This window comes from Hevea brasiliensis, chromosome 8, assembly GCF_030052815.1.
Source record: "Hevea brasiliensis isolate MT/VB/25A 57/8 chromosome 8, ASM3005281v1, whole genome shotgun sequence".
Classification (NCBI taxonomy): Eukaryota; Viridiplantae; Streptophyta; class Magnoliopsida; order Malpighiales; family Euphorbiaceae; genus Hevea; species Hevea brasiliensis.
In genome coordinates this window covers 13,678,922-13,705,744 of record NC_079500.1, presented here as the reverse complement: position 1 = coordinate 13,705,744, position 26,823 = coordinate 13,678,922, and the positions used below count along the sequence as shown (strand labels likewise).

Genomic DNA, 26,823 nt, shown 5'->3' with positions numbered 1-26,823 from the left:
CCAATCAGAGGGTGACATGTGGCAAGGGTTTAATGTGTTGACCTAGCTATTTAAGTATTGTCATGAAAAAAATAAAACACAAGCTGCTGCCTTTCATTGTGTGCCGCCACCCTTGAGACTCCCTTCTCTTCATCTTCTTCATCTCTCATTAATTCAAAGAGATTAGCCATCAATCTCTTGGATTAAAAATACTAGAAATTGTTTCTAGTGTCATGTTTACATCTTTAATCTCTTAAAAGGCAGAATTTGATTTTCTAAATAATAGAAAAAGCTTTAGAAGCTGTTCAAGGGCTTTCATAGGTATTCTTGGTATGGACAAGCTAGAGGGACAACATCTGGTGTCTTGAAGACGAATCTCAAAGGCGCAAATACACTGCAATGCATCAAGAGGTTAGTGTGTTTGTTCTTGATTTAATCTAGGGTTCTAAATTTAATCTGATTAATTTTAAAATCTCAAATGGCAAATAAAGATGCAAAAACATATTAAAAGAGTTTTAATATGTTGTTTATCATTGAAATCAAATAGATAAAAATAAATATTGCATGATGCATGTGACCCTAGGTGAAAATTTTTGAATTCAATGGTATAAACTTGTGTTTTTCACGCTTCCGTTCCTTGAATCTTGGAGAGATGATCAACTACTATATTATCGGTTCCTTTCTTGTCCTTAATTTCTAAGTCAAATTTCTATAGAAGAGGTATCCACTAGATCAACCTTGGTTTTACCTCTTTCTTATTCAAGAGATATCGAAGAGCTATATAGTCTGTGTATATAATGACTTTTGATCCAATTAGGTGAGATCTAAATTTGTCAATTACAAATACAATAGCTAGAAACTCTTTCTCTATAGTTGCATAATTAATTTATGCATCATCAAGCGTCTTGCTGGCATAGTAGATAGCATGAACCTTCTTATCTTTCCTTTGCCCAAGAATTGCTTCTACTGCATAGTCGCTTGCATCACACATGATCTTAAATAGTAGCTCCTAGTTTAGAGGTTGAATTATTGGCACAAAAATTAGTGCTTTCTTTTTCCTGTAAAAAGAAGCTATGTAACTTTCATCAAAATCAAAAGGTACATCTTGGTTTAATAAGTATGCTAATGGCTTAGCTATCTTAGAAAAATCCTTAATGAATCTGCGATAAAAGCCTTCATGTCCCAAAAAGCTTCACACTCATTTGACTGATATTGGTGGTGACATCTTTTTTATTACTTCAATCTTTGCCTTGTCCACCTCTATGCCTCTTTCTAAAACTAGATAACCAAGAACTATGCCCTCACAAACCATGAAATGGCATTTCTCTCAATTGAGTACTAGGTTTGATTCCTCACATCTTTGTAACACCTTAGAAAGGTTAGTCAAACATTCATTAAAAGTAGTGCCATAGATAGAGAAATTGTTCATAAATATTTCCATTATTTTTTCAATAAAATCAGAGAAAATAGCCATTATACATCTTTGAAAAGTAGCAGAGACATTGCATAGACCAAAAGGCATTCTCCTGTAGGCAAAAGTGCCATAAGGACAAGTAAAAGTAATCTTTGTTTGGCCCTCTGGTGAATTGGGATTTGAAAGAATCTCGAGTACCCATCTAAGTAACAGAAATAAGAATGCTTGGCTAGTCTCTTAAGCATTTGATCAGTAAATAAAAGAGGAAAATGGTCTTTCCGTGTGACATTATTTAGTTTCCTATAGTTAATGCACATTTGCCAATTTGTGACTATCCTAGTAGGGATTGGCTCATTGTTTTCATTCTTAATTATAGTCATCCCCACTTTCTTGGGTACTAATTGTACTGGACTAAACCATTTACTATAAATAGGGTAGATTATACCTGCACCTAATAGTTTCAAGATTTCCTTCTTAACTACCTCTTTCATGTTAGGGTTAAGTCTCCTTTGATGCTCTATTGTGGGTTTGTTATTTTCTTCCATAGGTATCCTATGCATAAAAATGGAAGGGCTAATTCCCTTTAGGTCTTCAATTGTATACCTAATTATCTTTCTATGAGTTCTCAATTCCCTCAATAATTTTTCCTTTTTTAGCTTAGTCAGACTAGCACTAACTATTATAGGAAAAATAGAATTTGAGCCAAGAAATGCATACCTGAGAGTGGAAGGAAGAGGTTTCAGTTCTACCTTTGGCGTTTCCTCTTTGTCACTCCTCACTTGAAGTACTTGAGCCAATGGTAGTGGTGGGCTAGCGTCTAGAGTTTATGCATATGCTGCAATTTTCTTGTTTTCATCTTTAGTAGTACTATTGTGCAGGATACAAGCTTCTAAAAGATCCTCTTGATATCTCTTTTTGAACTCCTCTTCAACTAGCTCTTCAATAATGTCAACCCTTAAGCACTTGTCCATGTCTAACTTTTATATTTCATGGGATGAAACAAGTTGAACTCCACTTCATCTTCTCCCACTTTGAGAGTCAACCGCCCATTTATAACATCAAGCAGTTGTTAAGAAAGGTCTTCTCAAGATTATAGGAATTTAAACATCTTTCTCCATTTCCAGAACAATAAAGTCAACTGGTATAAAGAATTTACCAACCTTTATAAGGATGTTCTCTAAAATTCGTATTGGATACTTCATAGATCTGTCTACTAATTGCAAAGAAATTATAGTTGGTTTAAGCTCTCCAACATTCAACTTCTGACATATAGATAGGGGCACAAGACTAACACTTGCTTTCAAGTTACAAAGGGCCTTGTCAATATTCATGTTATCAATGAAATAAGGTATTGAGAAGTTTTCAAGATATTTAGAGATTACCAATAAAAGATATTCCTTTTACTTTTCTTCAGATTTTTTTAATATTGATGCCAATATGTGAATAGAATCACTAAGTAATTTTATGCTGAATTCTTTATCAAATAGGCAATGAACACTAAAAAAAAAAAAGCAGATTTGAAATTGATGTTTGCAATTAGCAATTGGTTTTATAATCGATTCATGATTTTAATTTCTTATTAAAATAATTATTTATAAAAAAAAAATTAACATCACCAAATAAAAGTTCATTCATTATTTCTTCGCAGTTCAATCTTGAAACTTCAATTTCTCAATCCGATCACAAGGTAATCAATGAAAAAGGAAAAAGGGATAACAAGTAAATAAATGCAAATGTATTTAATTTGAGTGATTTTTCAACGAATTCTGATTCTGGTAAATGATTTTTGCCAAAGATTAGAAGGAAGAGTAAGATCCTCCCATTATTTATATTTAGTTCTAAATTAAATCTGTAAAAAAAATTAACATTTCTGTTTTATTTATTTTTATTTTTATCATATAGTTTTATATGATTTGAAATTTTTATTTTTTCAAATTAGAGAAAAAATAGTGAAAAATGTAAACTTTTAAAAGTTTTACGACTATAATGTGGAAAATGTATATTTTTAACGTTGACTTGGGGAGTTTGACATTGGTTAATGAACAGAACTGCTTAATTTATACAATTTTGAAAGAATAAAGACTTAATTATAATGATTTTGCCTTTAAATTAAGTTAAATTAGTATTTTAAAAGATTAATTGACTGAAGTGTTTGGTATAAAGTTAAAAAAAATTAAAGGTTAAATATTACTTTTTATAAATTTTAAAAGAGTAATTATTAGGAGATAAAAAATAATTAATTTTTTTAATAGGTGAAAAAAGATAAAGATAAGGGTAATAATAAATAAAGTTAAAGATGCAAAAATAATTAATATTTTCTTAATTTTTAAAAATATGAATAATGTAAAATAATAATAATAATAATAATAATAATAATAATAATAATAATAATAATAATAATAATAATAATAATAATAATAATAATAATAGTAGGCATTATGAGAAAAATCAGAAGTAATTAACACGGCTGGAGTTCTTAAGTCACGCTATAAACTTTAAATGTCCAAAGGTGAAAGTATTGCATTATAGTTAGAGGTGGACATGGTTTGGTTTGAAATTAAAATTAAATTAATAAAATTTAAAATCAAAATCAGATTAAAATAAGTTAAATTTAAATCGGTTAAAATTGTACTTGAATATGACTAGTTAAGATCGGCTGATTTAATTTATATCAAAATTGAATAATTTAATTATAAAAATTGATTAAAATCAGATCAAATAAATCAAAACGAAAACACATAAATGCAGTCGTTTCATTTTAATCTCTTTAAATCTTAGAAATGAAATCGTCGACTTTACTAGCCCTGAAATGATTCCCGGCCACCCCTAATTGTAACGAGTTAAATTGGGAGAGAATGGAGAAGTTTTATTAAAGCATCAATTAACAGGTGTGATTATTTGTTAATGGGCTTTCCAAAGCGAAATGATTGGCATATGTTCCTTCTTTGAAGACGCATTATTATTATTATTATTATTATTATTATTATTATTATTATTAAGATTTTATTTTATAATATTAAATATTTTAATAATTATTAATTATTAAATTTTAATTATTAATTATATAATTATTTAAAATAAAAAGTTAAATAAAAATAATTATTATATATAAAAATAATAATATTATCTTATTATTTTAGTTAAAATGTTCTTTCAATATTTAAAAATAAAAAAATAATATTTTATAAATAATTTTTTTTATTTGTAAATATTAATATAAATATTATATGTTATTTAATAATTATAATAAAAATTAATATTTTTATTATAATTAAAATATTAAATATTTCTTTAAAAATGATTGCTTAACAGACTGTGTGGAAAATCTTTGATGCAGCGTTCTTCACTGAAGTTGGTTCTGTTACTTCTTTGAGGCGCTTTCCTTCCCATGCTTTAGCTTGCACATTTTCCGTAGGGAAAATTAACCCTTTTTCACATTCCTGTTTTATCCCTCACAACGTGCAACATTTTCTTCATCTCTCCTTTGATAGAGGTGATATTGCATTTACTTTTGGGCTTAAGTATTAGTGGGCTTGAGTTTCGGTGCTTAATTAGCATTAGACAAAGTAAAAGTTTGCCTTCTTTTACAATCGGAAAGATCAAACAAGATTTCGCTTGCGTGTTTCCTGGTCTCTCTCTGGTGTTTTTTAAAATTTCTTATGTTCTCAGCTTTTTGTCGCAAACAAAAACGTTGTCTTCCTCTTTCCTTTGTGCAGTTTGTTCTGTTCCCTCTTACTCTGTGTCAGGAATTATGGCATTTAACAATTTACCTTTAAATCGTGTTTGATCATTTAAATTGTAGAATCAATCATTTAAATTGTCTTCATTTCATGATGATTTTTTTTTTTTTTCATTTTCTTTATGTGTTATGGTTGATCATTTTGCCTTTTATACTTGTCCAGGCCTGACTCCAAGCTAATTGAGGAAATTGTCAACCACATTTTAAAAAAACTAAATGATCTGTTTCCAAGTGATTTTTATTATGAAGGGTTAGTTGGAATTGACTCCCGTATTAATAATGCTAAATCATTATTATACCTTGAGTCAATGGAAGTGCGTGTTTTAGGAATTTGGGGAATGGGTGGTATAGGAAAAACCACCATTGCTCTTAAATTATTTGGCCGAATTTCTGGCCAATTCAACATTCGATGCTTTGTTGCAAATGTGAGGGAAAAGTATGAAAAGGGCGGACCAGATGCTATACTACAGGAAATCCTTTTTCAAGCATTAGGAAGGGAGACTTATAATTTAGGTGTGCCCATTGTGTTATCATTTTCCATCAGGGAAAGGTTGTCACGAGAAAAAGTTCTTATTGCTCTCGATGATGTGAGTGATTTAGAGCAAATAGAACTTTCAATAGGAAAGCCTGCTATCTATGGTCCAGGGAGTAAATTCATTATAACAAGCAGAGATAAACAACTGCTTAGGAACATGGGTGCTCAAATATATGAAGTTGAGAAATTGAGTTACTGTGAAGCTTCTTGGCTTTTTCGCTTTCATGCCTTCAAACAAGATATCGTAGGAAAAGAATATATGATGCTTTCAAAGAACGCAGTTGAATATGCTCAAGGCATCCCATTAGCCATTAAAGTTTTGGGTTCCAATTTATATAGTAGAAGAGTGAAAGAATGGGCAGATGAATTAGAAAAATTGGAAAGTACATCTGATGAAAAAATTCAGAGAATATTGAAACTAACTTATGATGCTCTGTCTGTACATGACAAGGAAAATTTTCTTGACATCGTGTGCTTCTTCAAAGGGGAAGATAAAGATCATGTTGAAAATACACTGGGTACCCCTGGCTCAATAATTGGAATTAGTCGTCTAGCTGATATGTCTCTTATTTCTACTGCAAATAACAAGTTACATATTCATGACTTGCTACAACAAATGGGCAAGGATATTATTTGTGAGGAAAAACAGCTTGGACAACGTAGCAGACTATGGCATCCTAAGGACATATATTACCTGTTGACAAGAGCTGAGGCAAGAATTAAATACCTGGATATATTTTCAAGTTTCTTGGGATTTTACTCTTTTTCTTTTTTCCCTATCTTTTGAACTTGCCATGAAATGTAGTTTCAGTCACACATGGACTACAATGCCTATAATTTTCTTTTCTCTTTTTACATATATTGGAGGCTGATTTACTCTTTGGTTGTTTTAAGCAGGGGACTGGAGCAAATAGAGGTATATCACTAGACATGTCTAAAATTAGAGAGGTGGAACTAAGTCCTACAGTCTTTGAGAGAATGTACAATCTCAAGTTTCTCAAGTTCTACTGCTCAGTACATCCTCAAAACAGAGTAAACCTCTCAGAAGGACTCAAATTTCTTCCAAATGAGCTAAGGTTACTGCACTGGTATGGATACCCTTTGAAATCTTTGCCATTGAGTTCATGTGCTGAGAATCTTGTTGATCTTTGCTTGACTAATAGCAAAATTAAGGAACTCTGGGATGGAGTTCAGGTAGTCATTTATACTGCTTTATATATTTTCAAAGTGTCTTGAATTTGGTCCGTCTCCCTAACATATATATCTTCTCTTTTTCCTTACAGCATCTTCCAAATTTGAAATATGTTGACCTCAGCTTCTCTAAGGATCTAGTCAGACTTCCAGACTTGTCTAGATGCTCAAATCTTGAGGTTCTAAATTTGCATGCATGTTCAGGTTTGGTTGAGGTTACTTCACTAAAATATTTGAGCAAGCTTACTTTCCTAGATCTAAAGTGGTGTATAAGTCTTTGCACTTTACCGAGCTTGCTTCATTTGAAAAGTCTTAAGGTTCTTTCTATAGCGTATTGCTTAAAAATCATAGAGTTTCCAGAGTTTCCAGAACAAGTGCCCTCATCAATTGGATGTCTCTCTCATCTTTCTCGGTTGGATTTGAATTGTTTGACGGGGCTTGAAAGTCTCCCAGATAGCATTGGCAATCTCAAATCTCTCAGAGAATTTGGTATCTTTGATTGTGTGAATCTAAAGGAACTTCCGGAGAACTTGGGGAATTTAGAATCTCTAGAGAAGCTTTTTGTAAATGACTCTGCTATAAAAAAATTACCAGACAACATTTGCAATCTGAAAAGGCTGGCGGAATTATCAGTTGAGAAATGTGTGAATCTCCTTGCTCTTCCAGCAAACCTGGGGAATTTAGAGTCTCTAAAGAGACTTTTAGCAGGTGGTACTGGTATTAAAGAATTACCAGAAAGCATTTGCAATCTTAAAAATCTTACAAATTTATTGGTTGAGAAATGTGTAAATCTGCAGAGTCTGCCAGAAAACTTTGGGAATTTAGAATCTCTAGTGGAGCTTTTCGTAAATGGGTCTGCTATAAAAGAATTACCGGACAGCATTTGCAATCTGAAAAACCTTGTGAAATTATCAGTTTGGAAATGTGTGAATCTCCTTGGTCTGCCAGCAAAACTGGGGAATTTAGAGTCTCTAAAGAGACTTCTAGCAGGTGGTACTGGTATGAAAGAATTACCAGTAAGCATTTGCAATCTGAAAAATCTTACAAAATTATCGGTTGGGAAATGTGTAAATCTGCAGAGTCTGCCAGAAAACTTTGGTAATTTGGAATCTCTAGAGGAGCTTGGTGCACATGGCACTGGTATAAAAGAATTACCAGACAGCTTTGGCTATCTGAAAGAACTTAGAATTATTAACATTAGTCAATGTGTAGTTCTGCATGGACTGCCAGAGAGCTTTGGGAATTTAGAATCTTTGGATTGTGTTATGGCATCTGGTGCTGGTATAAAAAGATTACCATCTTTTATCAATCGGTTAAGAAATTTGAGAACATTAAATTTTAGGGGTTGTGAAGGTTTGATAATCCCTGCTTTGACAGTGTTTCCCTTTTTAGAGGTTGTTAATCTAGGTTTGTGTGGCCTGTTAGAATTTCCCAACACTCTTTGCCATATAGTGTCACTGAAACAATTGTATGTAGATGGAAATAATTTCGAGAAAATGCCAGATACCATCAAAAAACTTTCTAGACTAGTTGAACTGGATTTAAGTGATTGCAAGAGGCTAAAATATTTGCCGGAGCTTCCATCTCTCAGCATATTATCTGCAAAGAATTGCACCAGTCTTGAATCAGCATCCAGTTTATTCCAACTCTACAGTATTGAAGCTGTAGAATTTGGCAACTGCATCAATTTGGATGGGGATGAATGTAGTAAAATTGTGGATCATTTATTGGCAACTCCTTGGCGGAGGCAAGTGGTAAGTCTCTCTTTCTTTCTCTGGCATTATATATAAGACGTTTTTTTTCCCTATTGTTGGTAGAGTTTATCATAATATATAGTAAATGTGTAACTAGATTTTCATGTGGCACAGGCATTTTGTTTTCCTGGAAGTGAAGTGCCACAATGGATCAAGTATCAGAATGACTGTGGATCTTCTTTCTTTTTGTCATTTAGACAACTGGAGCAGATGAAGTCTACCTATTTCACATTTTGTGTTGTTTTTGATCCCAAAGTTTGTCCTCATCATTTCAAAAGAATTGGATGCACAGTCCATTTCATAAATGATTCCGGACATAGCCAATATCAATTTGATCACTATTTTCTTTTTGGTCGTTATAGACCGGACATGGATAAATTGGTTCTTCATTCAGAACACATCTTCTTTTGGCATTCTTTTCTTAAATTTAGACAGAATAGCATGGTCTTTCAATTTTTTGTTGATATCAACAAAAGACGTACTTACAATGCGATAGCTAAGTGTGGTATCCATCTTAAAAGACTGAAACATGGCAAAGAACAACCACCTAATGTTACTTTTAAAGCGCTGCGTGGTGGACATGATTTCCTTTTTGATATAAATACCCTCACTCACTAGTCAGTGGCAAAGGCATGTCGTTTTTCTCTCCTAATGGCAAGGAATGGATGATAGGAAGGGATGTTTGTTGTCCTCAATTCTGGCTTACAGGGAAGTAATAACCCTCAACATTGTCAGAATTTAAAGCATTGCAAGCATACAAACGTATCTTTATAAGGTGAGACTCTCAAAACATTCTTCTGGCTCATCTCAGCATTGGGATATGGTGCAATTTTCAATTTGAATTGTATGTTTTTTTTTTCCATCTTCGGTGGCAGGTTTTACAAGGATGCAAAATGGATGTGGATATCACACTGCGTGGGAGCAGCGAAAGGATAAAGCTGGTTTTAGTAAAGCCAAGGAATATGTGAGATGGAGCATTTACAATTAAAGGGTGAGATAGATGTTTAATGATAGCTTGACAAGAAAGCATTTCTCTGATAGGAATAATCCGCGTTGCCAGAACTAATATATTGAGGAATTTTGTACATGACATCGCTTAGAAATTGTTGTGAAATTTACCCATACAAATTAAAGGAAAACAAATTTCGATGTACCCTTCCTTTCATCTAACATAATGGCCATATGCTCTCATATTTATATAGGCCACCAAACTTAGTCCTTGTTGGACTTCTATATTTTGGTCAAGAGACCAATTTGGACTACAAATCCTATTGCCAACATGATTTGGTGCTTGACAATTTAAACAAACTTTTCCTTTTTTCTATATTAACATTCTAATTCAATTTTAACTCATATTCCTAATTCTATTTGATATTGGATTTCCAACAATCTTCACTTCTAAGTCAAATAAAATTAGTCTTTACAATTTTTGTGAATGTCAATTTTTTCTTGAGCACTTCCTTGCACTCTTGATTGTTAATGTTGTCTCTTGCCTCAACTTGCATTCTTGTAATTAATATGCTTTCTTCCAATTTTTATACACTCTTTGCGTCAATCTTTTTACCCTTCATGATCATGAGAGTGCTTGGAATAACTCTCAAAATTCCACCATAAATAGAATACCATAACCCAGAGAATCCAAGTTACCCAAGGAAATTAAGTTCCTTTCGAATTTAAGAATATACTTCACTTCATTGAAAAATATCATGCGATCACCATGTAACTTGATCTTTTCACTATCAACACCTTCGACTTCTATCTTTTGTCCATTGGCTAGTTTCACTTTCTCTCCTTTCTTCTCTTCAGTCACATCAAACTACTCCTTTGAGCAAATATAGAATAGGCAAGCAGAATTCATTAATTACTCATTTTATAGTGGATTATTTGCCTTCTCTTCGTTGTCATCTACATTCAAATATTCACTGTTATTATCTTCCTTATCACATGTAATTATAGTAGTCCCTTCTTTTCAGTGACTCTTCTTAAATTGTTTGAATTCTGTAAGATGTCTTTATCTTCATTCAATTGTATTGAATGTGGCCCTTCTCATGACAGTAGTAGCATTCCCTATCGTCAAGGTCTACATGTCGCCTCTAGCTTGATCTACTATTTCTTCTAGAACTGTTTCCACATAGATTACTTATATCATGATTAGAACTAGCAACAAAAGCTCCGCCTTCATTGCCACAATCTGTCTTCTTGAACTTCTCATCATCCAAGATAATTGTGATAACCTCCTCCACCTTCAAAGTCTCCTTCAGAACCAACACTAGTCAATTAGGTAATTAATTTATTGAAACATTAAGGTGATTTGTAACATCAATATCTTCTTCCATGCTGAGCTAATACAACTCCTTCTTCAAGTACAAACGATTTATTAGTAACTTTGACATGTACAAGCTCTCCAATTTCTTTCTTAAAATAACTGGCAAAGTCTCCTCCAAAACATTGTACTTCACATTAGGGGGCTAATGTCAATCTAATTATACTTACTACCCTTTATTGAAGCTCCTTTCAGTCATTATTTTTCATAGTTGTCGGTTGCTTCTTATTCAATGCTTTGAGTGATCCATGTCGCACAAGGACATCCTTCATAGTGTTTTTCCATAGATTAAAATTATTTTTTCTCATTGAAAGGCTCCACCTTAAATTTTGTTCTCACTATTTTTGACATGACAAACCTTGTCTCTATTACTACTACTTATGAAATTCGCCCACACAAATTAAAGGAACATAAAATTTAACGTGATTTGACGTAAGTCTATTCTACCGACAAATTCACTATCAAAGGAAAAATAATTACACACATTAATTATTTTTCCCACCTTTGTTGTCACTCACAAGCAAAGCACTCTCCACAACTCAAAGAAAATTGACCTCACAATTTCGGTGCACCCTTTCATCTAACATAATGGCCATATGCTCTCATATTTATATGGGCCACTAAACTTAGTCCTTTTTGGACTTCTATTGGTCAAGAGACCAATTTTGACTACAAATCCTATTGCCAACATAATTCGGTGCTTGAGCGAATTTAAACAAACTTTTTTCTTTTTATTAACTTTCTAATTCAACTTTAACTTAGATTCCTAATTCTATTTGACATTGGATTTCCGACAGAAATTTATTTAGTATTCATGTATATATTGCTCTTTCTAATATTTCTTTTTTTTATTATTATTATTATTACTTTTTTGTAGGTTAGCCAGCATTGTACATTGTCATATCATTAAATAGTATACATCGTACAGTTGCATATTTTGGTTATCTATAGAGTGGAGCCTAAATTCTAATGGCTAATGGAATACCCTAGAAGACAGGTTATTGCCCTTTTTTGATAGCTTTACATGTCCTTGTTTGACATGATTTTGTTGGAAAAAAATGCAAACTAAATGGGTGTTACATTGCTGATTGTGTTGAAGCTGGAGTCCATCCTCCACCTTAGCTAGCTGCTTGTGTTAAAGCTTGAGTCCAATTATCTACCTTAGTTACACAAACATTAGCTTATCAAGTGCTTCTCAAAACTCTCTCTCAATTCTTGAACATGAGATGGATCTACATGGTAAAAGAAGTGGTAAGACTATCTGTCCCATCTTCTCCTTGCATTCAATTATTTTCACCAATTCATCCAAACACCATTTAGAAAATGCACAGCTTATGGAGAAAATGACTATTGGAATACACGATTCTTGATTTTTTTTTTTTCAAGAGGCTGAATGAGAACTCTTTTCCTCTCTCAAGGTTTTCATAAGTGAACAGAAATTTTGTTGGATTATCCTCATTTAACGTGATTCGGTGTAAGCTTACTCCACCAAACAAATTCATTATTAAAGAAAAAAAATAATTATAAAATCACTAATTATTTTTTTCATCCTAAAAATCACTCAAACAAAACTCATAGAATTCAACACACCTCTTCACTTCATGAGCTTTCTACAAAACTTCATAATTTAAATGCTATGAAACTTTTTATTTTATCTAATCTCATAATTTCAATTTAACTTAGACTAACAAAAACATTAGAAGTGAAGAGGCATCAGGAAATATCTATGGCAGAAATATTGAGATTGTCTCTCTTTTTGATTGTTGTATGCATGTATGACCTTGTGGGCACAAATTTTTGTGATGGTATTAGGTAGAGTCCTATGGCATAGAACTAAGTAGGCTTACTCTGGAGTCAGGGTCAGTTGCAATTTTTAAATTCAGGCATGAATATTTGCATCTTCCATTGATTCTATTATAAGTTACTCTTGTAGAACGATAAACTCAAGATCAATTGATGGGAAGATCATCTAGATTATTGCATTTATATTCTTTGTTCAACAAATACTGCCTCCTAAACTGAATTATAATGTGTATATAATCTTTCAACTGTGCTATTCTTGCTCCATTAGAAGTTGTTTGCACTCCTTTGGATCTCATCTGGAGAAACTTTTAGCCTTTGAAAGCTTAAGCGAGTCTTGGCTGAAGACTTTATGCGGAATTCTCAATATTGCCCTCCAATCAGTTATACTATTTTTGTAACACCCCAAAAATTTTAAATTTATTATTTTATGAGTAATATTGATATTTTAATTTTATTTAAATTTTAAGAAATTATTTGAGATTTTTCGGATTTTAAAAATCGGGTTCGATTTTCCGAAAATATAAACTTTGATGATTTTTAAAAATTAATTTAAAGACCACGTGGCAAAACTAAAAATATATTTGGAGTCTACGAATTTTTCTGAGTTTTCTGGAATTTTTCGAAATTTTTGGACCTCGTTTTCGGTCCTGAGGCAGAGTAAAAATTCAAAAATTTTGTATCCTGAATCGAACCGACAGAATCGAACCGGACCAGATCGGAACGGTCGAATCGGACCGGCCTTTTCTTTTTCTTCCTTCTTCTTCCCGCGCGCGTCCCGACCCTCCTCTCTTCCTCTCCCGTTTTCTCTCTCCTCCCTCCTCCCCTTACCGCGCCGCCGCCTCCCCTGCCACCCCAGCTCGCCGGCGCCCACCCCCAGCCGTCCCAGTCCATCGGCGGCCGCCTGGAACGCCGGAAAACGGCGCCCGAAGTGGAGCGACGCGCGCGCGCAACCGTTCGTCTTCCTGGTCGAAATCCGGCCGATCCGGCCACCAATCGGACCGGGTCTTGTGTCTAAACTCATCTACTCGTCGAGAGCTTTCCATAGACACCAAGAACACCGAAATCCGTCGAGCGGTTTGCCCGATTTTTGCCCGAGAAGTTTTTAGCCCATTTCGACTTTTGGGCTAGATTTCTCGCAAACCGTGAACCCCACGAGAAAACCGAGAGTACCAGAGCGCTCCACTCGTCGAGAGCTTCACGACGATATAAATTTTGAATTTTTTCGACACCGTTTTTCGGTGGGTCCCACGGAACTTCGCAGTGTTTTTCCGAGCATTAAATGAGCTTAGAAAATTTCGAAAAATTTATGTACTAACCCCCGTGTTGTGGGCTTCGTGTAGGTATCCTCAATTTGCTGAAATTCGACAGTTGTCCGGGTCTGTGAATTTTCGGCCATATAGACCCATTATCGGAAAAGTCTCCGAATTGGACCGAGGTTTTGGCTACCCCCCCATTGTCAGACATCTCGAGCGCGTTCCCGAAGTCGGAATCGGCAAAGGTAAACCCGAACCTTACTTTTTCGTAATTTTCTAGTGCTTAAATAGGATTAAAAATCCATAAAATATTCGTGGTAGCTCGGAAAATTTTGATTCTTTTTGTAATAGCCTAGTAATATTGCTAAGGACCGCGGGGAAAAGTTTTAGAATTTTTAGAGCTTATTTGGGCAGTTTTTGCAAAAATGATCAATTATAAGGACTAAATTGAAATTTTATATATTGTGATGGGTGACTAATTTGATGGGCCCAGGAGGGGCTGTGTGATGTGATTGAGTTGGGGATATATGGATTGTGAATATAGAAGTGTGTTTTGAGCACTTTTGCAGGTTGGGTAGGTCCTAGGTATAGGGGAGAATCTGCCGGATTTTCGGCACGACTTAGGACGTATTTGGTCTTTTCATGATTTGTATTGAGTCAATTGTGTTAAATAATTGTAATGTAATTGTCAGGTGAGCCGAGACAGCCTTCTTCCTCCGCCCAGCCGCCACAGTGACCGTTGTCAAGTCTGTGAGTAAAATATTAATTTTAATTGTAATTTTGATATTATTATATGTTCAAGCATGTCCATGCATCACTTATATGCATATATCTATGTAGATAAACTTTAGGCACGATTTATGTTGCATTCATAACTGTGAAAGTGCCATATATGTTGTTGTGGTAATTTGGAGCAGTGTGCGTGCATCGGCGTGCGTGTGATGTGGTGTGGACTATGGATAGGACGGGTAGACACGGCTTGAGATCTTCGCTGGGACTCCGTCCTTCGGGGCAGACACGGCTTGAGTTCTTTGCTGGGACCCCGAATTGGTTATTAAGTGGAAGTCCGAGCTGAGTTCTTCGCTGGCACAGTTGGAACTAAGAGAGCTGTATAGGGGATCAGCTCCCATATATATTATGATTGATATTACTGGGTGCGTGAGTGCTCCAAATTACCTTTTTGATGTTATGATGTGAAATTATTACTGGTGTTGCATTTCACTCTACAGGGTGCATTAGTTTTAGATAGTTATAGAGATTATGGTTAAAATTGATATTTTACTCTCTGAGTCGAACGCTCACTCCTATTCAATATTTTTCCAGGCTACAGGAGGATTTTATTGTGGTTAACCTGCTTTTCTCCTTCGCAGGTTGTTTTATCAATATTTGTGTAATTTTATTTACTCCTAGAATTTTCGCATGTGTTAGAAATATTTAAATGATTCGGGTCTGTAATATAAATTGTCATGTGGACCTATAAAATTATTATATGCATGTTTGATGGACTGGATGAGGGAGCTGAGCTCCCATTTATCTTTATATTGATTTGAGTATGTGGAGGGTGGGGTGAGCTGAGCTCCCCAATTGATGATATATTTTGTTTACAGATCGGGTGAGTCAAAAACTCCCCTTTGAAAGGTCCACTTTATGGTCTGACTCTGTCCGGTTGAATTCTTGAAATTGGGCCCAAATGGGCCTTTGAGTTGGGTTAAGGAATAGTTAGGCTTACTACGGGCCTCGGGGGCTTTAGGCCGGCCCAGGTCCTAGTGCCGGTCCGGCCCATAGGTTGGGTCGTGACAAATGTGGTATCAGAGCTTAGGCTCCAGATTCTTAGGGAATGTTTGTCTAAAGTATTGGGAAGAGTCTAATAGGAGTCACATGCGGAAAATAGGATCCATATTCGTCTTGCATTGTCATCTTTGCTTCTAGTTTCTGCTTCATATATTGTGTGTAAATATGAGTCTATAGAGCTGTGTAACCTGTTGTTTTGAATTTTGTGGGCTAATGCTGCTGAATTTCAGGAAAATGCGTAGAAGGTGAGAGCCGCCATCGCACTGTAACTGGATGTGCTGACGAGGTGTCAGCACAGGATGAGGCGCCTGCCCCGAGGAGGCGGGGTAGGAGGCCTAGAGCTGCTCAAGTAGAAGAGCAGCTGCCACTAGTTCAAGATCAATCTTTTATGGCACAGGGTCCCATGGACCCCATAGCAGCTACTCTAGCTGGGTTACAGAGAACCATCGACATGATGGCACAATATATGGTCCACCCTCCACAGCAGCAGCAGTCCACCGCACCAAGAGGAGAACCTTACAAACAGATCATAAATTTTAAGAAGTTGGTGCCTGGTACTTATGATGTGTCAGATGATGCCTATCGGTTTTTAGATTCCTGCAGACAGGTAGGAACAGAGTTGCAGTTGACTGATAGAAGACTTATAGAGTGTATGCAGCATGTCATGGAGCCTATGCCTAGACAATGGATGAATGACTACATATTATCTCGGATGGAGGGTTTGTCGTGGACTCAGTTTGTAGAACTGTTCATCAACCGGTTTGTGCCAGAAAGTTTCAGAGATAAAAAACAGTGGGCCTTTGAGGCCTTAAGACAGAATGGCAGGTCTGTAGATGAATATGTCACAGAATTTCTGGAACTGAGCATGTATGCCCCTACAGCAGTAGCTACAGAAACTATGAAGGTGAAGCGGTTCCTAAAGGGGCTTGACAGGAGGTATGCAAACCTGGCCATGATGTCTGATCAGTCTTTTGACGTGGTAGTTGATCGAGCCAGACAGATTGAGATTAGCTATGCTGTGGATGACAACGAAAGGGCAAAGAAAAACAGAGCAGAGGGTTCTTCAGGTGTTCCACACATGGGTACTACGGATAGTGGTGGCCAAACTAATTACAGAGGAAGAAGCAGGAATAAGAGGAGTGGTTTTAAACATAAATCCCGAGGGTTCAGACCAGGGTACGGATCCAGCAGTGGTCACAGTTCAGGGTACAGTAGTTCTGGGTCTGGTTCAGGATCCTCCTTGGCACCTTGTGCACAGTGTGGAAGGGGACATTCAGGACCTTGTATGATGGGTTCAGGAGTATGCTTGTGTGTGGCCAACGTGTCACTTTGCTAGGGAATGCCCCGTGTTGATGAGCCACGGATGGAGTCACAAGGTTCATTGCAAATGTTCCTCGCCGATTGTATCCGGTGCTTCGGCAAAGATGGCAAATTCGATGGCCAACAGGGCCGAGGACAAGGGGGACGTGGATTTGGAGGCAGGTCAGGAGGTAGAAGTCAGTATCAGGGTTTTGCCACTCAAGGTAGGGGTCAAGCACGGGTTTTCACCCTGACCCATCAGGATGCTCAGGCTTCAAATGCAGTGGTGGCAGTTATTCTTCTGGTCTGTTCCTATGAGGCTCGTGTTTTAATAGATCCGGGTGCTACGCACTCATTTGTCTCCCCTGTATTTGCCATGAGATTGGGTAGAAACCCTACAACTTTAGAATGCCCTTTGTCTGTAGCTACCCCACTTAGTGACAACATAGAGGTAGACATGGTTTTTCCGGGTAGCCCAGTAGTAGTGGATGGAAGGATCCTCCCAGCCGACTTGGTTCCTCTACCAGTAATGGATTTTGATGTAATTTTGGGGATTGATTGGTTGGCAACTCATTATGCCACTTTAGACTGCAGGAACAAAAAGGTGTATTTCCACATACCTGGTGTGGAAGAGTTTAGCTTTGATGGTGACAGGAGCGTAGCTCCATATAATTTGGTGTCAGCAATTAGTGCTAGAAAAATGTTGAGGCGTGGATGCCAAGGGTATTTGGCATTAGTGAGAGATACATCTGTAGAAGGTGTCAACATGGAAAATGTTCCTATTGTCAGAGAATTCATAGACGTCTTCCCTGAAGAGCTTCCAGGGTTGCCACCGAAAAGGGAAATAGAGTTCTGCATTGATATTGTGCCGGGTACAAACCCCATTTCAATGCCACCGTACAGGATGGCACCAGCAGAATTGAAAGAGCTAAAAGAGCAACTACAGGAGCTTTTGGACAAGGGTTTCATACGTCCGAGCACTTCACCCTGGGGTGCTCCTGTTCTATTTGTGAGAAAGAAGGATGGATCATTGAGGTTGTGTATTGACTATAGACAGCTGAACAAGGTGACTGTGAAGAACAAGTATCCACTTTCTCGGATCGACGATTTGTTTGATCAGCTCCAAGGGACTAGATTCTTTTCCAAGATAGACCTGCGATCAGGCTACCATCAGTTGAGAATCAGGAATGAGGACGTGTCCAAAACGGCATTCAGGACAAGATATGGTCATTATGAGTTCTTGGTGATGTCTTTTGGACTCACTAATGCACCAGCAGCCTTCATGGACTTGATGAACAGGGTGCTCAAGCCATTTTTGGACGGTTTTGTCATCGTATTCATAGATGACATTTTGGTATACTCTCGGACCGAGGAAGAGCACATGTGGCACTTGAGGATGGTGTTGCAGACTTTGAGGGAGCACCAGCTATATGCCAAATTTTCAAAATGTGAATTTTGGCTAGAGAGCATCTCATTCTTGGGACACGTGGTTTCTAGTGAAGTTATTCAAGTGGATCCTAAGAAAATTGAAGCTGTAACTGATTGGCTTAGGCCTACAACAGTCACTGAGGTGCGAAGTTTTCTGGGTCTAGCTAGCTCTATAGGCATTTTATGCAAGATTTTTCCAGGATAGCGGCTCCCCTAACTAAGTTAACTCGGAAGAATGTTCCATTCATTTGGACAGATAACTGTGAGAGGAGTTTCCAGAAGCTTAAGGAGTGTCTAACCACCGCCCCAGTGTTGATACTACCTGTGAGTGGTGAAGGATACACCGTGTATTGTGACGCCTCCAGAGTTGGCTTAGGGTGTGTTTTGATGCAGAATGGAAAAGTAGTGGCTTATGCTTCAAGGCAGCTGAAGAGGCATGAACAGAACTACCTCACCCATGATTTGGAAATGGCGGCTGTAGTCTTTGCACTAAAAATTTGGAGACACTACCTATATGGTGAAGTGTGCGAGATATACACTGACCATAAGAGTTTGAAGTACATCTTCCACCAGAGGGATTTAAACTTGAGACAGAGGAGATGGATGGAGCTTCTAAAGGACTATGATTGCACCATCCAATACCACCCTGGGAAAGCCAATATAGTAGCATATGCTTTGAGCAGAAAATCTTCTGGCAGTTTGGCGCACATTTCAGCAAAGAAAAGACCATTGATTCAGGAAGTACATGAGTTGATGGATCAAGGTTTAATCCTAGATCTTTCAGATGAGGGGGTATTGTTGGCTCACTTTTCAGTGAGGCCAGACTTGCGAGACAGAGTTAGAGTTTCCCAGCACAGAGACCAACAATTGATGAAAATCATAGAAAGAGTACAGCAAGGTGAAGGTGGTGAGTTTGGATTCACCAATGATGGCGCCCTAGTGCAGGGTTCTAGGATATGTGTGCCCGATGTGGACAATCTCAGAAATGAAATTATGCAAGAGGCACATTATACACTGTACAATGTCCACCCAGGCTCCACCAAGATGTACCATGATGTGAAAGATAGTTATTGGTGGAATGGCATGAAGAGAGACATAGCAGACTTCGTGTCCAAGTGCTTGACTTGTCAGAAGGTGAAGTTTGAACACCAGAGACCATCAGGGAAGTTGCAAGAACTCCCTATCCCAGAATGGAAGTGGGAAATGATTACCATGGATTTTGTGACTGGGTTGCCTCGTACCACGCGAGGATATGATTCGATATGGGTAATTGTAGACCGCCTAACCAAATCAGCTCACTTCTTGCCTGTGAAGACTACATATTCTGTGGCACAGTACGCCCGACTCTACATTCGAGAAATAGTTAGATTGCATGGAATTTCGACTTCCATAATATCTGACAGAGGGCTCCAGTTCACTTCTCGGTTTTGGAGAAAGTTGCAGGAGGCACTTGGCACACAGTTGAACTTTAGTACTGCTTTCCACCCTCAGACAGACGGACTGTAACACCCTCCCTGTAGCAACTCCGTACATTCTACTGTTCCGGTGACCAGTGTCGGACCGGACAGCTAGAACGTTCGGAAAAATATTTAAACTAAAGTGAGGAACCATAATTAACTCAAATATTAATGAGAAAAATTTAGTAAAAATTTTAGAAATAAAATACAACTAAGTTAAATGAGCCGGTGCCCAAGCGATGGGTAACCTAGTGAGAAGTTGCGGTTCTCGCAACTAGGAACCCTAGACCCGGGGAAAAATTCATAAAATAATTTTTGGGACTCCAGAGAAGGGTCATTGAGGTTCCTATGGCATTAGAATTCCAAGAAAATATTTAGAAAAATTTTTCAATCGGTACAGACAATTTTGACCCGTTAAGCCAAACGGAGGGCATTTTGGTCATTTCGTCTTCAGAGATGATTTTTGGCCTACTTGTCCAGTTAAGTAAATAATTATTATAACATAAAATATGAATAAATATTGCTAAAAATTAAATTGAAAATGAGTAGAGAATAGAAGAAAAAAAAATGGAAGAAAATACCAATTATGACATCATATGATGTCATTAAACACTTACCCACCAATCACATTTATCTCATATGATAATCATGTAAAAGTCATAAATAAATATTCACTTTTTCATTCACAAACACAGTATCTACTATTTACATTAATACCAAAATACATTATATAAGTTTCAATAAATGACTTAAATGAGTTATATTTCACAAGTTATATTCAAAATTATAGTAAAAATAAATTAAGGAAGAATAAAAATGATTGAGATGAAATAGAGTGTTCCGGTACACCGTGTGACATATCTTACTCGGATATACTGTAGACGGGTAAGGGGTGTCACACGGACAGTCTGAAAGGACAATCCAAACACTGGAAGACATGTTTCGCATGAGTGTTTTGGATTTTGGAGGTCAATGGGATGATTAGCTAGCTTTGGTGGAGTTTGCCTACAACAACAGTTACCATTCCAGCATAGGAGTAGCACCCTATGAGGCACTATATGGAAGAAAGTGTAGGTCTCCTCTGTGTTGGACGGAAATGGGAGAAGCGAAGGTGCATGATGTAGACCTAGTGCAGTACACTTCAGAGATAGTTCCTTTAATCAGGGAACGATTGAAAACAGCCTTCAGTAGGCAGAAGAGTTATGCAAACCCCAAACGGAGGGATGTAGAATTTGCAGTAGGCGACTATGTATTCTTGAAGGTTTCTCCAATGAAGGGAGTCATGAGATTTGGAAAGAAGGGCAAGTTGGCACCTCGGTATATTGGACCTTTTGAGGTTACTGACAGAGTTGGAGTAGTAGCCTACCGATTGGAACTACCACCCAACCTTTCTCACGTTCATCCCGTATTTCATATCTCCATGCTCAGGAAATACATTCCAGATCCTTCTCATGTACTACAGCCGGATGTAATAGAGCTAAAAGAGAACTTGACATTTGAGGAGCAACCTGTAGCCATAGTGGACTACCAAGTGACAGCTAAGATCAAAACAGATCCCTATGGTTAAGGTTTTATGGAGGAGCCAGTCAGTGGAAGAGTGCACCTGGGAGTCAGAACGGGACATGCGTAGTAAGTACCCTTATCTGTTCAATGTGTAATCATGTACTTTATTCTGCCTTGTGTAAAATTCGAGGACGAATTTTCTGTAAGGGGGGAAGAATGTAACACCCCAAAAATTTTAAATTTATTATTTTATGAGTAATATTGATATTTTAATTTTATTTAAATTTTAAGAAATTATTTGAGATTTTTCGGATTTTAAAAATTGGGTTCGATTTTCTGAAAATATAAACTTTGATGATTTTTAAAAATTAATTTAAAGACCACGTGGCAAAACTAAAAATATATTTGGAGTCTACGAATTTTTCTGAGTTTTCTGGAATTTTTTGAAATTTTTGAACCTTGTTTTCGGTCCCGAGGCAGAGTAAAAATTTAAAAATTTTGTATCCTGAATCGAACTGGCCGAATCGAACCGGATCGGATCGGACCGGTCGAATCGGACCGGCCTTTTCATTTTCTTCCTTCTTCTTCCCGCGCGCGTCCCGACCCTCCTCTCTTCCTCTCCCGTTTTCTCTCTCCTCCCTCCTCCCCTTGCTGCGTCGCCGCCTCTCCTGCCACCCCACCACGGCCGCCACCCCACCGTCCCGATCCACCGGCCGCACTGAACGCTGAAAACGGTGCCCGAAGTGGAGCGACGCGCGCGCGCAACCGTTCGTCTTCCCGGCTGAAATCCAGCCGATCCGGCCACCAATCGGATCGGGTCTTGTGTCTAAACTCATCTACTCGTCGAGAGCTTTCCATAGACACCAAGAACACCGAAATTCATCGAGTGGTTTGTCCGATTTTTGCCCGGGAAGTTTTTAACTCATTTCGACTTTTGGGCTAGATTTCTCGCAAACCATGAACCCCACGAGAAAACCGAGAGTACCAGAGCGCTCCACTCGTCGAGAGCTTCGCGACGATATAAATTTTGAATTTTTTCGACACCGTTTTTCGGTGGGTCCCACAGAACTTCGCAGTGTTTTTCCGAGCATTAAATGAGCTTAGAAAATTTCAAAAAATTTATGTACTAACCCCCGTGTTGTGGGCTTCGTGTAGGTATCCTCAATTCGCGGAAATTCAACGATTGTCAGTGCAGTGAATTTCCTACGCATGCACCCATTACCGGAAAAGTCTCCGAATTGGACCGAGGTTTTGGCTACCCCCCCATTGTCAGACATCCCGAGCGCGTTCCCGAAGTCAGAATCGGCAAAGGTAAACCCGAACCTTACTTTTTCGTAATTTTCTAATGCTTAAATAGGATTAAAAATCCATAAAATATTCGTGGTAGCTCGGAAAATTTTGATTCTTTTTGTAATAGCCTAGTAATATTGCTAAGGACCGCGGGGCAAAGTTTTAGAATTTTTAGAGCTTATTTGGGCAGTTTTTGCAAAAATGATCAATTATAAGGACTAAATTGAAATTTTACATATTGTGATGGGTGACTGATTTGATGGGCCCAGGAGGGGCTGTGTGATGTGATTGAGTTGGGGATATATGGATTGTGAATATAGAAGTGTGTTTTGAGCCCTTTTGCAGGTTGGGTAGGTCCTAGGTATAGGGGAGACTTTGCCGGATTTTCGGCACGACTTAGGACGTATTTGGTCTTTTCATGATTTGTATTGAGTCATTTGTGTTAAATAATTGTAATGTAATTGTCAGGTGAACCGGGACAGCCTTCTTCCTCCTCCCAGCCGCCACAGTGACCGTTGTCAAGTCTGTGAGTAAAATATTAATTTTAATTGTAATTTCGATATTATTATATGTTCAAGTATGCCCATGCATCACTTATATGCATATATCTATGTAGATAAACTTTAGGCACGATTTATGTTGCATTCATAACTGTGAAAGTGCCATGTATGTTGTTGTGGTAATTTGGAGCAGTGTGCGTGCGTCGGCGTGCGTGTGATGTGGTGTGGACTATGGATAGGACGGGTAGACACGGCTTGAGATCTTCGCTGGGACTCGGTCCTTCGGGGTAGACACGGCCTGAGTTCTTCGCTGGGACCCCGAATTGGTTATTAAGTGGAAGTCCGAGCTGAGTTCTTGGCTGGCACAGTTGGAACTAAGAGAGCTGTATAGGGGATCAGCTCCCATATATATTATGATTGATATTACTGGGTGCGTGAGTGCTCCAAATTACCTTTTTGATGTTATGATGTGAAATTATTGCTGGTGTTGCATTTCACTCTACAGGGTGCATTAGTTTTAGATAGTTATAGAGATTATGGTTAAAATTGATATTTTACTCTCTGAGTCGAACGCTCACTCATGTTCAATATTTTTCCAGGCTACAGGAGGATTTTATTGTGGTTAACCTGCTTTTCTCCTTCGCAGGTTGTTTTATCAATATTTGTGTAATTTTATTTACTTCTAGAATTTCCGCATGTGTTAGAAATATTTAAATGATTCGGGTCTGTAATATAAATTGTCATGTGGACCTGTAAAATTATTATATGCATGTTTGATGGACTGGATGAGGGAGCTGAGCTCCCATTTATCTTTATGTTGATTTCAGTATGTGGAGGGTGAGCTGAGCTCCCCAATTGATGATATATTTTGTTTACAGGTCGGGTGAGTCAAAAACTCCCTGTTGAAAGGTCCACTTTATGCCCAGACTCTGTCCGATTGAATTCTTAAAATTGAGCCCAAATGGGCCTTTGAGTTGGGTTAAGGAATAGTTAGGCTTACTACGGGCCTCGGGGGCTTTAGGCCGGCCCAGGTCCTAGTGCCGGTCCGGCCCATAGGTTGGGTCGTGACAATTTTACTAACTTTTTTAAATATAAATAAAAAAATAAATATTTTTTAAATAAAAATTAAAATGGTTATCTGATTTGTATTCAAAGGAAGAAAAAAGATTTGCCACACTAATTTAAAACAGATATAATTACTAAGTCCACTAAATCATTTTCATTATAAAAATTAATATTTTATTTTTATACGACTGATTATATTAATTCCCAAATAAATAACTTAAGATAACATTGAGATTATTTTAAAATTAAATAAAAATTTTCAATATTTTCAATCTCTAATATAACCAAATAATTTAAAATATATTATTTTAGACTCATGATGAAAAAAAATAATTTATTTATTTGATCTTTTAAAGAAAATTGGAAAAAAAAAAAGTAAAATAGAATGAAAGTTTAGGGGCAATTTTGACAAAAGTACTCTGGCCAAGGCTCACTTGAGCTTTCAAAGATTAAAAATTCATTGTCCTAAGCCTCTTGTATTTGGCCCAATGATTATTTTGGCTTTTCTTGTCCAAGTTGCTCAATTCAACCCCTAATCTCTTAAAATAAACCCAAACAAGTAAGAGTGTAAATGAACCAAACCACTTGTGAGCTACTTGAGGTTTGGTTTGATAAAAATTCGGTTTGGCTTGTTTCTAAATGAATCGAGTTTGAGCTCGAATTTTAGATTAGTTTAATAAATGAGCCGAATTTGAGCTCAATAATATTCAGCTTGAACTCGAGTTCAAGTTTGGTTTATTTATAAGCTCGCAAGCAGACTTATTAAATAGGTTCACGAGTTAGCTTGTTAAATAGGTTTGTAAGTTGGTTCGTTGAACAAGCTCATGAGCTAGCTTATTAAATAAGTTCATGAACAGACTTGTTTATAAGCTCATTTGTAGGCTCATTTGAAAAAAAAAAATATTTTAGTTATTGTGTTTCATAATGTAATAAATATTTATTTTACTTATAATTATTTTAAAAATAATATATTATTTAAAAATAATGATATAAACAATATATAAAATATATTTATAATTATATAGTTATTTGCAATTTAGATTTTTTTTACAAAAATAAGTTAATTTTAATATGAGAAATAAATTTAGAATATTTGATAATGAATACATAAAAATTATTTTAACTATTTTATCTATTTTAAATTGTTAAATAAATTAAAATTACATGCTTTTGGTGTTGGTGTGATTTGAAATATGAATCATCTCTCTCTCCCTCTTTTCCTGTTCTATCTAAATTTTGAATTTTTAATTGTTAAACTTCAAATTTTAACACCAATATATTCAATAATTATTATTACTCTCTCTGTATATAGTCTTTCTCCCTCTCAACGTCTTTGATTAGTTCACTCTTATTTGAACTTTAAACCCTTAAAAGAATAATATTTAATTTTAATACTGAGCTATCCTTCCATTATTATTACCCTCCTCCCTTTTTAGGCACTCTCTCTTTTATACATCATTTAAAAATTTTTCTCTTAAACCTTTTCCTACTTAATATTGTCCGCTTATTTCTTAAAAATTAAATTGTTAGAATATTAAATTTAAATCATAATACTATTGAGTTTAGTTAGGGTTATAAAATTAAATTGTATTATTTAATTGAGTTGATTATAATTATATTTATAATTAATATATTTATATCATATAATATCTTAAATTTGTATCATATAGTAATCTTTTTAATTAAATCATAATACTATTGAGTTTAGTTAAAAGCTACAAAATTAGATTAAGTATATGTATAATGTCAATATGATTTTTATTCAAATTTAAATCTTAAAAGTTTATAAATGTAATAATAAATATAATAAAATTTTAATAATACATTATACTGTGCTATCAGGTCTTTATTATAGTAAATTATTTATATAAATAAAAGTAAAAGTTAATATTTAATAAGAAAAACTAATAAATTAAAAAAAAAACATTCCTTACGTGGGATTTGTCCCACATTGGTTGGAAAAGAGAGGGGAGAGCTGTGGCTTCCTTGCATTGTTGCATTAGGAGGAAGAAGGTTAGAAACAGAATTAGGCATCTCTTCTATACATATGCACTCATTCTTACCATCACTTACAAGAGTAAGCTTTGCCTTAGCATGAGTAATTGAGTTGCCAGATGGAAGCACAAAAGACCAAGAATAGGAATCCAGCAGCTAAGCGAAATCTAAACAATCTTGGAACACATAATAAGGCCATTCTGGAAAAAATCTATGGACCATAATAACTCAATAACTTTTAAGCAATCTAATTCTATAATTACTGCTTAAAACCTAAATTAATCGCCAGCTAAAACCCGTAAAAAATAGCCATAGCGTCTGCAACATCACAGCCCAAGACCCATGCATTCTCTTCAAAGCTGAAGCCAATACTCACCTAATCATCACGAAAAAAATGCTCCCAATAAGTTTCACCAACCTTTTGGAGGAAGAGTCCACCTGCAATTTGTTGGGCGATTGGTGTCCACCTGAACATCAACATCATCCACTCTAGTCTGCTAAAAT

At 36.3% G+C, this 26,823-nt stretch overlaps 1 protein-coding gene and 1 long non-coding RNA gene across 4 annotated transcripts in view; both read left to right on the top strand.

Moving 5' to 3' along the window:
• LOC110660910 (disease resistance protein RPV1) overlaps positions 1–15,530 on the top strand; it is a 58,761-nt gene extending 43,231 nt beyond the window's left edge. The window contains exons 2-9 of one of the 3 annotated variants that reach the window (XM_058151350.1): positions 5,296–6,379; positions 6,565–6,861; positions 6,951–8,612; positions 8,727–9,387; positions 9,488–9,603; positions 14,079–14,236; positions 14,684–14,741; positions 15,315–15,530. In XM_058151350.1, the coding sequence (XP_058007333.1) occupies positions 5,296–6,379; positions 6,565–6,861; positions 6,951–8,612; positions 8,727–9,230 (3,547 nt within the window). In that variant the 3' untranslated portion in view covers positions 9,231–9,387; positions 9,488–9,603; positions 14,079–14,236; positions 14,684–14,741; positions 15,315–15,530. Of the gene's footprint in view, positions 1–5,295; positions 6,380–6,564; positions 6,862–6,950; positions 8,613–8,726; positions 9,388–9,487; positions 13,977–14,078; positions 14,237–14,683; positions 14,742–15,314 lie in introns of all 3 variants that reach the window. The other 2 variants (XM_058151349.1, XM_058151351.1) reach the window with 2 other exon arrangements.
• A 7,152-nt stretch (positions 15,531–22,682) lies between these two features.
• On the top strand, positions 22,683–24,123 carry LOC131182296 (uncharacterized). The gene is made up of 2 exons (XR_009150596.1): positions 22,683–22,780; positions 23,228–24,123. It is a non-coding gene; the product is annotated as an uncharacterized LOC131182296 (long non-coding RNA).
• Positions 24,124–26,823: the final 2,700 nt, after the last annotated feature.